At 42.9% G+C, this 14,347-nt stretch overlaps 1 protein-coding gene across 1 annotated transcript in view; it reads left to right on the top strand.

The window, feature by feature from the left end:
• The window catches only part of rab22a (RAB22A, member RAS oncogene family), an 83,836-nt gene extending 69,712 nt beyond the window's left edge, over positions 1–14,124 (top strand). The window contains exons 6-7 of the mRNA XM_038802957.1: positions 9,267–9,376; positions 11,243–14,124. Coding sequence (XP_038658885.1) covers positions 9,267–9,376; positions 11,243–11,340 — 208 coding nt within the window. The 3' untranslated portion in view covers positions 11,341–14,124. The remainder of the gene's footprint in view (positions 1–9,266; positions 9,377–11,242) is intronic.
• Positions 14,125–14,347: the final 223 nt, after the last annotated feature.

The raw sequence follows: 14,347 nt of genomic DNA, 5'->3' as shown, positions 1-14,347 counted from the left end.
GCTCATGATGAGTTGAGGGATGAAATGTTTAAAATCGTGAAATGTGCATATTTCCAGGGAATCTAGATCAGCAAATGATCTAGTTATCAGGTTAACTCTGATCTCTCAACTTTAAGTGAATAGAAAGAGTGAAGGGAAAGATGATTCCGGTTAAATGTAGGAACTGCATGTGAGGAATTGGGATGGATTGGCTTGGTTGGGAGTGTGGTCCTGAGGTCCACGAGTAGCAGGTTGTGGAGGTCTAGGGCAGGTGACCTAAGCGTGCGTGATCACTGGGAAGGGTGCTTCCTGATTTTGTGTGATGGAAAAAGGATTCCTGCTTATGGAATATCATAGGAACAAAGGATTTAAAGCAGGGACAGGTCATTCAGCCCTTCGAGTCTGCACCACCATTTGATCAGGTCATAGCTGATCTGATTGTGGCCTTGACTCTACTTTACTGTCTGCCCCCATGACCTGTGACTCTATATTATATCCAAAATCTTATCTAACTCAGCCTTAAATAAGTTCAATGCCCCAGCGTCCACTGCTTTCTTGGGAAGAGAATTGCACAGACGAATGGCCCTCAGAGAAAAGCTCTCCTTGTCTCCATTTTCAAAGGGTGCACTCTTTTATTTTTGAACAGTGTCCCCTAGTTTTAATCTCCGCCTCAATTGGAAACATACTGCCAGTATCTACCCCACCAAGATCCTTCAGAATCTTGTTTCAAGAAGGTCACCTCTCATTTTTTTGAAACTCCAATAGGTATAGGCTCAATCTTTCATCATGGGATAAGCCCTTCATCCCAGGAATTAGTGAACCTTCTGTGAACTGCTAACGCAATGATATCTGTTTTCAAATAAGGAGATCAAAACTGTACACTGTGCTCCAGATGTGGTCTCCCCAAGGACTCAGTATGTCTACCGTAAACCTTTGCTACTTTTATTCTAGTCCCTTTGCAATAAACACAAAGATTCAAATTTTCTCCTGTTCCAATACCTGCATACTAACTTGTGATTTGTGTACCTGGCCACCCAGATCCCTCCATACCACTGACTTCTGCAATCTCTGTCCACTTAAGTGATGTACTACTTTCTATTCTACTTGTCAAAGTGGACATCCACATTTTCCTGCATTTTGTATTCCAAAAGCCAACTTTTTACTCACTTACTTAAAATATCTATATCCTTTTGTAGATTCTTTACCCTCTCTTGACAACTTACTTTCCTACCTATCTGTCTTGGTAAATTTAACTGCCGTGCATTTGATCCGTTCATCCAAGTCATTCATATAGTTTGAACTAGTTGAGGCCCCAGCTCTACTAATCCCTATTAATTGCAGTTTACCAACCCAAAAATTACCCATTTATCCCTGCTTTCTGCTTACTGATAGCTAACCATACTAATATATTACCTCTTACACCAGTGACATGGGCTTTAAAAAACGGGATGAGGTCCTAAAAGCAGAATATAGGGAGTTAGGAAGGAATTTGAGAAATCGGACCGCAAAGATAGTGATCTCGGGATTACTACCAGTGCCAAGTGCTAGTCGGAAGAGAAATAGCAGGATATATGAGATGAATTTGGGGCTGAAGAGATGGTGCATCAGGTTACTGGGACATTGGGACCGGTTCTGGGGGAGGTTTGACTGGATTGGTTCCACCTGGGCAAGACTGGGACTGATGTTCATGGGGGAGTATCTGCTAGAGTGGCTGGGAGGGTTTAAACTAGTAGGGGGGTGGGAACCTATGCAAGGAGTCAAATTAGGACAAAAACAAAGACAAAAGGGAATAAGAGAAATGATGGGCAGAGAAATCAATGGCCAGATTCCAACAGAGCCATATTGAAAACGGGACAAGTAATGTTAAAAAGACAAGCTTCAAGGCATTGTGCCTTGATATGCGGAGCATTCGCAATACAGCGGATTAACTAATCATGCAAATAGAAGTAATCGGGGTTGCGGAGACGTGGCTGCAGGGTGACCAGGGAAGGGAACTGAATGTCTGGGGGTCTTCCTTATTTAGGAAGGATGGGCAAAAAGGAAAAGGTGGTGGAGTGGCAGTGCTGGCTAAAGAGGAAATTAATACAATAGTGAGAAAGGATATTAGCTCTGACAATGTGGAATTTGTATGGGTAGAGCTGAGAAACACCAAGGAGCAAAAAACATTAGTGGGTGACATATGTCGACCCCCAAGCTGCAATGGTGATATTGAGAATGGCATTAAACAGGAATTAGAGACCCATGCGATAAAGGACCATCTGTAATTATGGGTAATTTTAATCTGTTTATAGATTGGGCAAATCAAATTAGCCACAATACCGTGGAGGAGGAATTCCTGGACTGTATATAGGATGGTTTTCTCGACCAATACATTGAGGAACCAACTAGAGAAAATGCCATCCTAGACTGGGTACTGTGTAATGAGACAGAATCATTGGCAATCTAGTTGTGCGAGATCCACTGGGGATGAGTGACCATAATATGAAGTATTTTTCATCAAGGTGGTGAGTGAAGTAGTTGATTCTGAGACTCTGGTCCTGAATCTTAATAAAGGAAACTACAATGGTATGAGGCGTGAGTTGGCTGTGATTGATTAGGAAGAGTTACTTCAAGGGGTGACATTGGGACGGCAATGGCCTTTAAGGAGTGCATGGGGGAACTGCAACCATTGTTTATTCCTGTCTGGCACAAAAGTAAAACAGTGAAGGTGGGCAATCCATGGTTTACAAGGGAAATTGGAGGTAGTATTCTATCCAAGGAAGAAGCATATTGGCCAAGAAAAATAACAGGTCTGAGGATTTATTTTTAAAGTACCCTATTCTCATTCCAATTAAGGGACAATTTGGTGTGGCCAATCCACCTACCCTGCACATCTTTGGGTTATGGGGGTGAGACCCGCGCAGACACTGAGAGAACGTGCAAATTCCACATGGACAGTAACCAGCGGGCCTGATCGTACTAGAGTCTTCGGCACTGTGAGGCAGCAGTGCTAATCACTGCCCCCATGCTGCTCCTACAAGTCTGAGGATTGGGAGCAGTTTAGAATCCAGCAAAGAAGAACCAGGGATTGATTAAGAAGGGGAAAATAGAGTACGAGAGTAAACTTGCAGCTAACATAAAAACGGACCGCAAAGGTTTCTATTAGTTGGTGAAGACAAATTTAGGTCCTTATAGTCAGAAACAGGGGTATCGTTTCATAGAATTTACAGTGCAGAAGGAGGCCATTCGGCCCATCGAGTCTGCACCGGCTCTTGGAAAGAGCACCCTACCCAAGCCCATACCTCCGCCCTATCCCCATAACCCAGTAACCCCACCTAACACTAAGGGCAATTTGGACCCTAAGGGCAATTTAGCATGGCCAATCCACCTAACCTGCACATCTTTGGTCTGTGGGAGGAAACCGGAGCACCCGGAGGAAACCCACGCACACACTGGGAGGATGTGCAGACTCCACACAGTCAGTGACCCAAACTGGGATTCGAACCTGGGACCCTGGAGCTGTGAAGCATTTGTACTAACCACTGTGCTACCGTGCTGCCCTATGCATGTATAATAGGGGATAAACAAATGGCTGAACAACTTTGGTTCTGTCTTCAAAAATGAGGACACAAATAAGATACCAGAAATTTTGGGGAACTGAAAGAAATCAATATTTGTAGAGAAATGGTATGAACAAATTATGGTATTAAAGAAATTGATGGGATTGTAGGCTGATAAATCCCCAGGGCCTGATAATCTACATCCCAGAGCACTTGAGGAAGTGGCTCTAGAAATAGTGGATGCATTGGTGGTTATCTTCCAGAATTCTATTGACTCTGGAACAGTTCCTGCAGATTGGTAGCTGATGTAAGTGTGCTGTTTAATTGGGAGGTAGAGAGAAAACAGAGAATTATAGACCAGTAAGCCTGATGTCGGTAGTTAAAAAATTTTGTAGCAGAGCCCTTAGAAAACAGTGGCACGATCGGACAGTCAGTCAGCATGGTATTATGAAGGGGGAATTATGCTTGACAAATCTGGAATTCTTCGTGGATGTAACTTATGGAGTTCATGAGGGGGAGCCGGTGGATGTGGTTTATTTGAACTTTCAGAAGGCTTTTGACGAAGTCTCACAAGAGATTTAGCATGTAAAATTAAAGCACCTGGGATTGGGGTTAGTGTATGGAAATGGATAGAAAACTGGTTGGCAGACAGGAAACAATAGGAATTAATGGGGCTTTTTAAAATTGACAGGCAGTGACTAGTGGGGTACCACGGGGATCAGTATAGGGGCTGTTTAGCACACCGCTAAATCGCTGGCTTTGAAAGCAGACCAAGCAAACCAGCAGCACGGTTCGATTCCCGTAACAGCCTCCCCGAACAGGCACCGGAATGTGGCGACTAGGGGCTTTTCACAGTAACTTCATTTGAAGCCTACTCGTGACAACAAGCGATTTTCATTGCTATATCACCAGCTATTCACAATATATAGTAATGATTTGGATGAGGGAGCCAAATGTAATATATCCAGATTTGCAGATGGTACCAAGTTGGGTGGGAGGGTGAGCTTTGAGGAGGATGAAAAGATCCTTCAATGTGATTTGGACAAGTTGAGTGAGTGGACAAATGAATGGCAGGTGCAATATAATTTGGATAAATGCAAGGTTATCCACTTTGGTAACAAAAATGCGACGGCAGACTATTATCTGAATGGCCATAAATTAGGCGAGGGGAATGTGCAATGAGACCTGGGTGTCCTCGTACACCAGTTACTGAAGGTAAGTGTGCAGGTGCAGCAGGCAGTAAAGAAGGCAAATGGTATGCTGGCCTTCACTGCGAGAGAATTCGAGTACAGGAGCAGGAATGTCTTGCTGCAATTGTACAGGGCCTTGATGAGGCCACCCCTGGAATATTGTGTGCAGTTTTGGTCTCCTCTGAGGAACAATGTTCTTGCTATAGAGAGAGTGCCGCAAAGTTTTGCCAGATTGGTTCCTGGGAAGGTAGGATTGACATATGAGGAGAGGTTGAGTATGTTAAGATTGTATTTGCTGGAGTTCAGAAGAATGAGAGGGGATCTCGTAGAAACCTATAAAATTATAACAGGACTAGGTATGGGTAGGTACAAGAAGGATTGGGTCACAGTCTGAGGATACGGGATAGACCATTTAAGACAGATGAGGAGAGTGGCGAGCCTGTGGATTTCATTACCACAGGAAGTAGTTGAGGCCAAAATATTGCATGTTTTCAAGAAACAGTTTGATATAGTACTTGTGGTGAAGGGGATCAAAAGATATGGGGGGAAACACTTATTATTGAGTAGGTTGATCAGCAGTGGTCATTATGAATGGCGGAACAAACTCTAAGGGCCGAATGGCCTCCTATTTTCTCTGTTTCTGTGATTTCTTCTCTTATGTAGTAACCGTTGGTGTGGCACCTTGCTGAATGTCTTTTGGAAATCCAAATGCACCACATCTAAAGATTCATGGTTCACATTCCTTGTTATTTCCTCAAACAACAATATGCTGATTGCCTGATCCCATTCTACAATATAATCTTATAATCTTTATTGTCAAAAGTAGGCTTATATTAACACTGCAAAGGGGCAGCACGGTGGCGCAGTGGTTAGCACTGCTGTCTCACGCCGCCGAGGTCCCAGGTCCAATCCCGGCTCTGGGTCACTGTCCGTGTGGAGTTTGCACATTCTCCCCGTGTTTGCGTGGGTTTCGCCCCACAACCCAAAGATGTGCAGGGTAGGTGGGTTGGCAATGCTAAATTGACACTTAATTGGAAAAAATTAATTGGGTACTCTAAATTTTTTTTAAAATATTAACACTGCAATGCAGTTACTGTGAAAATCCCCTAGTCGCCACACTCCGGCACCTGTTCGAGTACACCGAGGGAGAATTCAGAATGGCCAAATTACCTTTTGGGACTTGTGGGAGGAAACCCATGCAGACACGGGGTGAACATGCAGGCTCCACACAGACAGTAACCCAATCCAGGAATTGAACACGAGACCCATGGTACCCACTGTGCTACCATGCTGCCCAATAACCTCCTTTTAAAAAAAATTTAGATTACCCAATTATTTTTTCCAATTAAGGGGCAATTTAGCGTGGCCAATCCACCTACTCTGCACATTTTTGGGTTGTGGGGGCGAAACCCACGCAGACACTGGGAGAATGTGCAAACTCCACACGGACAGTGACCCAGAGCCGGGATCGAACCTGGGACCTCAGCGCCGTGAGGCGGTTGTGCTAACCACTAGGCCACCGTGCTGCCCCCCCAATAACCTCCTTAACAATGACCAATTGCTATGACCGATGTTAGACTTACTGGTCCATAGTTTCCTGCATTCTGTCTCCCTCCTTCCTTGACGAGAAGTGTTAAGTTTGTGGTTTTCCAATCCGATGAGACCCTTCCAGAATTTTGGCAGATATCCATCTTAGCAGCCACTTCTATACGACCCAAACATGTAGGCCACAGGCCCTCCGGACATGTCAGCCATTAGTTTAATAGTTTTTCCAGTACCTTTTCCCTGATGGTGTTGGTTGTTCCTACTTCTCTTTCACCTTTTTGATTTTTGAGTCTTTGGAAAGTTTCCCTTGTCTATAAGACCCCAGAATGCAGGCTTTTGCCATTTCCTTTATTTTTCATTATTAATTCCCCAGACTCTACAGAAGAGGAACACGCGTTCTTGTTTCTCTTTTACTTTTTAAACACTTGTAGAAACTCGTACTATCAGTTTCTTGTTGTAAGCTTTCTCTCATACTCTAAATTTCTGTCTCTTTGGTCATTCTTTGCTGGTTTTAAAATTTATCCAACTTACTGTCCTGCCACTAATCTTCACAATTGTACAGTGTTTCTTTTATTACCTTGAACTTCTTTAATTAACCACTGATGTTGCATCTTTGTCACCGCTATAAATCTTTGTTGAGAGTGAAGTCTCCACTGCATCTTGTCTTTTTACTATTTTAACCTAGTTTTCAAGTTCCGGTTAGGATGCCCTGGACCACTGTGGTGGGAGCAGGACTTGAGCAATTGCAACACTGAGATGGTTTGGTGTTGGGGGATCATTCTGTAACAGAATTGGTAGTTGAGCATGGAGTAATGGAAACTAGTTTGTGCAGTGTCCTGGCAAAGATTCAGTGAAGAAAATTTTCCCAGGAATGGTTGGAGATGGGGAATTGGGGGGGAAAAGTTCTTGGGAAAGAGGGGTCCCGTTCTGATGTTTAGAGTGGACTTGGGGCACGGTTCACCAGGATATAGTGGGTACTCTTTCTCAGTCTTCTAGTTATCACTGATCACTGCTGAGGAAATTTTGTTAAGTAACCGACCCATAGCCTCCAATCTCTAGGCCAAAGACCTTTGTGTACATTCTTGAAAGCTGCATTTGTCTCTGCTGGGAATTAGTTCAATTTTTTTAACACACTTTGGGAAGTAGTGGGGAAGTCATGAGGAGGATGAGATTGGTGGGCAGTGGAGACCTTTATGCTGGGAGAGGCAAATGGCTGCATTGAGCCACAGCCCACTTATCTTGCCTGCATTGCGCACTTCAGAGATTAAATTTGGTAAAGTCTGTCAGCTCAGTAAAATGAATAAGCAGATTAAGTTGAGATTGAAATTCACCTAACAGGGTATTGTTGCAGGGAGTTATCATGAAACACAGTGCAGCCCCTCCCACACCTTTTAGCCATCACCCTTACTAATATGCTTCCTGCCTCTTGTAATCCTCTGCTCCTTGCCTGCATCCTACCGAGCCCCGGGAAAGATGTGCAGACGATAGTGTCTTGTGGTCAGCCTCTGGCCGCCCTGACCCTGCTTGATCTTGGTGAGTACTCTGGTTTGGTGCTGCACTGTCCAAGGACATTGCATCCAAGGTCATCTTTTTACTGATATGGATGAAATGTAATTTACAGGGACCAGCCACAATCTTTAAAAAAATGTTTTACTTTGCTTGGGGCTGGTTTTGGCATGAAATGGTACTGCATTCCACACAGTAAGAAATGGGTGGGATCGCTTGTAATATTTAACACGCTGCTGGTTATTTTGTGCAGTAAATTCTGACAAAAAAAATCCTTCTCGCACCCTGCACACCCCAGCGTATATAATTTCAGAAGCTCACCCAGTGTTGTGGTTTCAAAATTGCAGGACTGTTGGGATAATTTGAAAGATGGTAATCTGATTTAGAAAGTGAACATGAGTAGCCACCACAAACATTAGTGATAATAGGGCAGGCACCATTAAAGTTTAAATCACTCCTCTCTCAAATCTTTTGAATCTCCTGGCTTTGCTCAACACTCCCATCTACTGGTTACTCTGTGTGCTGTGCAAAAGGATCAGTGTTTAATTATAGTGTGTAACAAACTTTGATAATTTGTGGAGAGAAAAAGAAAATTGTTCATTGACCTGGAACCTGAGATTTACAGCAGTTCCAACTGCCCCCTAATAATTGGATATGACAATTCAAAGTACCAGCCTTTACGAGACAGGCCTTGTTAGCAGCTAAACATCACACTGTACTGCAATCCTCAGTGAGCAATGATGCAGGAGATTTGATAGTGTTGTCAAAACCTATAGCCTTATTTTTATTTGTCTGAAAGTTGATGATTTGAGCACTTCAAAGAGACCTTAACTTTGCAACTAGGCCCTTTGGTAAGGGATGTACCTCTGGCAAGGTGAGAAATAGTTTAACTATCTTTCCTCACCATCACCTCAGCCATTGTTGAAACTGAAGCTGGGTTTTGTTGCTGGGCAGAAGATAGCTTCCGGTAACGATGATGTAATTGACTGAAGGAGCAGGGTAGGTTTACTTAAGGAATCCTGTTTTTGTCAGACATTGTCACCATCTGAGCTTGCTTAAAGTGTGGCCCAGCAGCAATAAACCAAGGAGGGAGATGTTGTGTATCCAGGAACCTTAATGCCGTGTTCCACAACATGCAGCTTTCTTGACATGCAGCTGTTAGCCAGCTGGCTGTTCTGCCTTTAGATGAGAGCTTGAATCAAGCCTCATCACGTTGTTACCCATCTTGTGATTTTTCTGCTCATGATATAGAATGCATTTGTAACAATTCAAATTGCAGTGATGCTGCTGATGTTTGCAATTCTAACAATATTTTAAGTCCTCCTTTGAATGATGGCCATGCAAGCCTAACACTTCCCACCCAAACTACTGACCAAATGTCTGATTAAATTTAAATCCAGTAAATTAGGGACCGGTTGAAGGAGTGTAAATGTTACCTTGCTATCATTCACCTGTATAAGTCCTTTCATTACCAAATATGAGCTCAACTTTTTGACTTTTATTACAGAGAAGTACTTGAAAAGGATGCCAAGGACTATGCAGATTCCATCCATGCAGTCTTTGTGGAAACTAGTGCCAAAAATGCCATTAACATCAATGAGCTGTTTGCAGAAATCAGTGAGTATGGCCTTAGCTATGTGAAGCGCTCAAAAGTTTGTCATTAGAAATTCTGCATGCCTCAGCTTTTCATTCTCTTTTGCCCACACCACCAAGGGAAAAAATACAGTATTTTAAATATAATTGGTACTGTACTGTTGGCTGCCAGTGAGCTAATGAGAGGTTGCTAATGCCCAACAGTTTTGACAGGGCTTCTGAGTCTGGCTGTTCAGGTGATCTTTGCAGTTTGGGATCTTTAGCCTTGCATCTGGGAACTACATATCATTGAAGTTTTACCATTAAGCTGTAAGTGTCTATGTGACTAGTGGTGTGCCTCGGGTTGGGGTTGGGACCACAACTTTTCACTGTACATTAATGATCTGGAAGAAGGAACTGAGGGCACTGTTGCGAAGTTTGCAGATGGTACAAAGATATGCCATGGGACAGGTAGTATTAGGGAAGCAGGGGAACTGCAGAAGGACTTGGACAGGCTAGGAGAATGGGCAAAGAAGTGGAAGATGGTATACAATGTTGAAAAGTGTGAGGTTATGCATTTTGGTAGGAAAAATGGAGGCATAGACTATTTTCTAAATGGGGAATGGCTTTGGAAATCAGAAGCACATAGGGATTTGGTAGTCCTAGTCAAGATTCTTTTGAGGTTAACGTACAGATTCAGTCGGCAGTTAGGAAGGCAAATGCATGTTACCATTCATGTCGAAGAGGCTAAAATACAAGAGCAGGGATGTACTTCTGAGGCTGTATAAGGCTCCGGTCAGACCCTATTTGGCGTATTGTGAGCAGTTTTGGGCCCCATATCCAAGGAAGGATGTGCTGGCCTTGGAAAGGGTCCGTAGGAGGTTCACAAGAATGATCCTGGAATGAAGAGCTTGTCATATGAGGAGCGGTTAAGGACTCTGGGTCTGTACTCGTTGGAGTTTAGAAAGATATGGGGGATAGTATTGAAACTTGTAGGATACTGAGAGGCCTAGATAGAGTGGATGTGGAGAGGATGTTTCCACTTGTAGGAAAAACTAGAACCCTGAAGGGACGATCCTTTAAAACTGAGATGAGGAGGAATTTCTTCAGTCAGAGGTTGGTGAATCTGTGGAATTCTTTGCCGCAGAAGGCAGTGGAAGCCAAATCACTGTCTTTAAGTCAGATAGATAGGTTCTTGATTAATAAGGAGATCAGTAGAGGTTATGGGGAGAAGGCAGGAGAATGGGGATGAGAAAAATATCAGCCATGATTGAATGGCGGAGTGGACTCGATGGGCCAAGTTGCCTAATTCTGCTCCTCTGTCTTATGGTCTTGTGTAAAAGGATAAGGAAACCAGTTACTATTCCCTCAAGAGTTACAAGGTTTGCGCATGCGTACAGTCAAACCAAATAATCTTTCCTCCCTTCTCAGTACATTCTTTCCAAGTCTTGAGTTTCAACAAATCTCCGATAAACTAGAACAAATTTCTAATAGCTTGATACAATCGTAGGCAGTGTGGTGTCGCACAGGAGTTTTGGTTTGAGCAGAGTCATGCTTTGCTCTTTTTAATCATCATTGTATGCTTGAAAGCTGTAATCTCAATCTGACTTGTCAAGAAATGTCTGTTCCCTGTATCATTTGCCAAATAATGACATACTAAACTTAGTCAAAACAGACGGTGACCAATGCAAAGTCAAAATAATATCAGAAGCAGGAGTAGGTCATTCAGCTTATCAAGACTGCTCTACCATTCAACATCTATTTCTGGCTTCCAATACGATCTGTTTGTGGCTTTAACTCCACTTTCCTATCCCCCATGCCCTTCCCCCCCGCCCCCCAACCAGCTCCCTTGTACATCAAAAATCTTGAGTTCAAAGCTATTTTAATTTTCTTTTTCTCTGTCTCTTTTAGGTCGCCGAATTCCTTCAACATCTGTCAATCCAGGAGCGAACAATAAAGGATTCAAGCTGAGGAGACAACCTACTGACACAAGACGTAACTGTTGCTGACCGTCCTCTGTGCTTGGAATGACTCGGAGCAGGCATGTAAGAAGATGGATGGATCCTGTAAAACCGTCCCTCTTGGATTCGGCTTTTCTGCTGTGCTCTTCTTGAAGGAAGAATAATCACTTCTTAAAATTAGTTTTGCCTCGTTCTTCTGTAAGTGCTCCAGGCTACACTTTGGCAGGCACTTTCTCAATCAGTTTCGCTCCTCAATATGTCCAAGAGCAGGGAAACTGATGAACCAGGGAATGGTTTAACTGACAAACGACAGCAATCTGGTGCATAAGTGCAAATCAAAACTTAGTAGAGTTTTTTCCATTGCATGTAAATAGACCTCAAGTTATTGCATAAAAAAAGGGAAATTCTAAAACTGAAGCACTTTGTTTAGTTTGTGTTTTGTAACCAAGAATTGGACTCCCTTTTTAAAATGCACTTTGCAGCTCTCCGTTCAAGTTCAACAATCTGAAGTGATTCCTTTGTTCAAACCTCTTGAACCCAGTGTTCAGAAATGCATTCATCTACAAACCTCCACAAAAGAAGACCCTTCTCCTTTTGTTTAAGGAAGGCACAGTTCGGTCTGCAGAGCACGACTGTTTGAACTCCAGCACTTTGGGTTGAAAGGATCCAAAAACCTCGATATTGCTCGCTCTCTCTCGATCTCTCTTTTTCTTAATCGATCGATCTCTCTCTCTCTCTCTCACTCTCTCTCTCATATCCCAGGTTTTATCTTGATCTGTGCTTTATCTGATCTGATTAGGGAAGAGACAAATTAACTATGTTTCCTGCTCCTTTTACCCCGCCAATCCTGCTGAAACTTTGCGCATGTGGATGGCTGGTGAGGGAAGGTTGGAGCTCTGCTTTAATGTGTTTCATGATGGTAAAGTATTCTGCTGAAGCTCCCTGCAGAATCCCATGCCTGAAGTGGGTGAGCCAGCTGGTGGCTTGTGAAACTCTATCCCATCGAGAGTTGACATATTCAGATGAGAAGACGACTTGCATCTCTATACAGAAAGGAATAATGTATTAAGTCTAGGGGATATTTGTCCAACAACAGTGAATTCCAACTGATGGTGAAAGAGAGTCAGTGTTTGAGTGCGGGGTAAAAGTTTGCACAACTTCGAAAAGCTGTTTCCTCTGATGCCTGAATCCTTGGGTTGGAACCCAAGGAAGTGAATGAAGTAGATTGTGTAGTTTATTTTCTGGTGTTCAATCTGTACGTGAAAATATGTCTGCAAACCATGCTTGCTCAAGTGGATGAAATGTGAGATTTAAGAAATATAAATCATAAGAATGTTACTACTTTAAGATTTTAAACAAACACCCAGATTAACACTAAAGAGTACTGTCAGTGGTGACAGGATCTATGAAGGGATATGGGGTCTTTTTAACACAAGAGTGCATGGCATTTAGTATAACTATGGCAGAAAGACACTGCTGGTTATCATGAATTAGTGCAACTAGAGGTGTGAAATCCATGTGTTTATGCATGGTCAATTTGGCTGGAGTTGCTGCTGAGTGTTTAGTGGTGGTGGTTGGTACTCTTCAACATGGGCAACCCATAGGCTAACTGCTTTGGTTGGGAAAGTAGGGTTTCTGAGGGTGGGGGTGAATCAGAAGGTATCTTTCTCTTTTCCCTTCCTTGCCTCCGATCCCCATCCGCCAAAGAGCATATTGAAGTTTCTTTTTTACCCTTGCTATTGTTCGGCTACCTGAAATAGACTGTTCTGATTTGCAAGTGAAGCCTGTCAGAGAATCTCAAACCATTAAAAATGGTTGAATTATAACTTTTTTTCTTGTTGAGAAACTTGCTGTTACATTAGTGATTCAAGCCTCCTCTTTCGTTTTCAGTGGATATGAATAGCCTAACCCAAGTCAGGCCAGTTAGCTATCAAAGTGAAATTTTAGTGTCCCTTTTCTTTTGGGAGGTGTGTGACCATTGTGGTCCATGTGGCTTTAATTTCAGCCCTATTAATTGTATATAACTTGAGCATTAAGTCATGATATTTTCAGCTTCAGAAAGAAAACTTGCATTTGTCTTGCATCTTTCATGACCTCGGGATGTCCCAGAACACATCACTTCAAAAGTATTTAATTAACTGTAAAGTCATTATTATGGCAATTAATTTCCACACGAAGAGCTCCTACAAACACAAAGGGTTAAAGATCAGGTAATCTGATTTGGTAATGCTGATTGAGGGATATATAATATGCCAGGTCATTGGGGGAAAAATCCCCAGCTCCTCTTTGGAATAATGTATTGAGATTTTTCACAGCCACACACAAGGGCAGATAAGCCCTTTGTTTAACATCTCTGAAAGACAGCATCCCTGACCTCAACGCTGATTGTCAGCTTAGATTTTTGTGCTCAAATCTGTGGGGTGGGACTTAACGCACAAACCTCTACCTCCGGCAACAGTGCTACCACCATACCACAGCAGACACCTAAGCAGCAAGTACATCGAGATGGCATCTGGCAACACCGTTTGCCAGAAGGCTGGCATTGGGGTGTACAAAGGAGAGCATTTACATTCATACAGGTCTATGGTCCTATTGTAGTCCTGCATCATTTTACCCCATGTTAAAAGCAGTTATTTTTAACATTGCAATGGCAGTGCTCACTTACATGGGCAAATAAAATTCAGTGTGTTTGTTTGAATGTTTACAGTGTTAATGTAAGATTTAATACCCTGATGCAGCAAACCTATCTAAGCACTTGCAGAATGAGCTGGCTGCACAACTTAATCCATCTCAACAACACAAGTTTGTTTCTCAGCATAAAATCGTAGTTTTAAAAAGCAGCCCTTTGCTTTTTAAAGACATGTATGGTATAGGTGTACGGTAATTAATATTTGCAGCAACATTCTTCAATTGGGCAGCACGTTAACACAGTGGTTAGTACAGTTGCTTCACAGCTCCAGGGTCCCAGGTTCGATTCTCGACTTGGGTCACTTTCTGCGTGGAGTCTGCACGTTCTCCCCGTGTCTGCGTGGGTTTCCTCCGGGTGCTCCGGTTT

This window comes from Scyliorhinus canicula, chromosome 7, assembly GCF_902713615.1.
Source record: "Scyliorhinus canicula chromosome 7, sScyCan1.1, whole genome shotgun sequence".
NCBI lineage: Eukaryota > Metazoa > Chordata > Chondrichthyes > Carcharhiniformes > Scyliorhinidae > Scyliorhinus > Scyliorhinus canicula.
The sequence above is the reverse complement of the archived record's forward strand: the minus strand, read 5'-3'. Positions and strand labels throughout refer to the sequence as shown.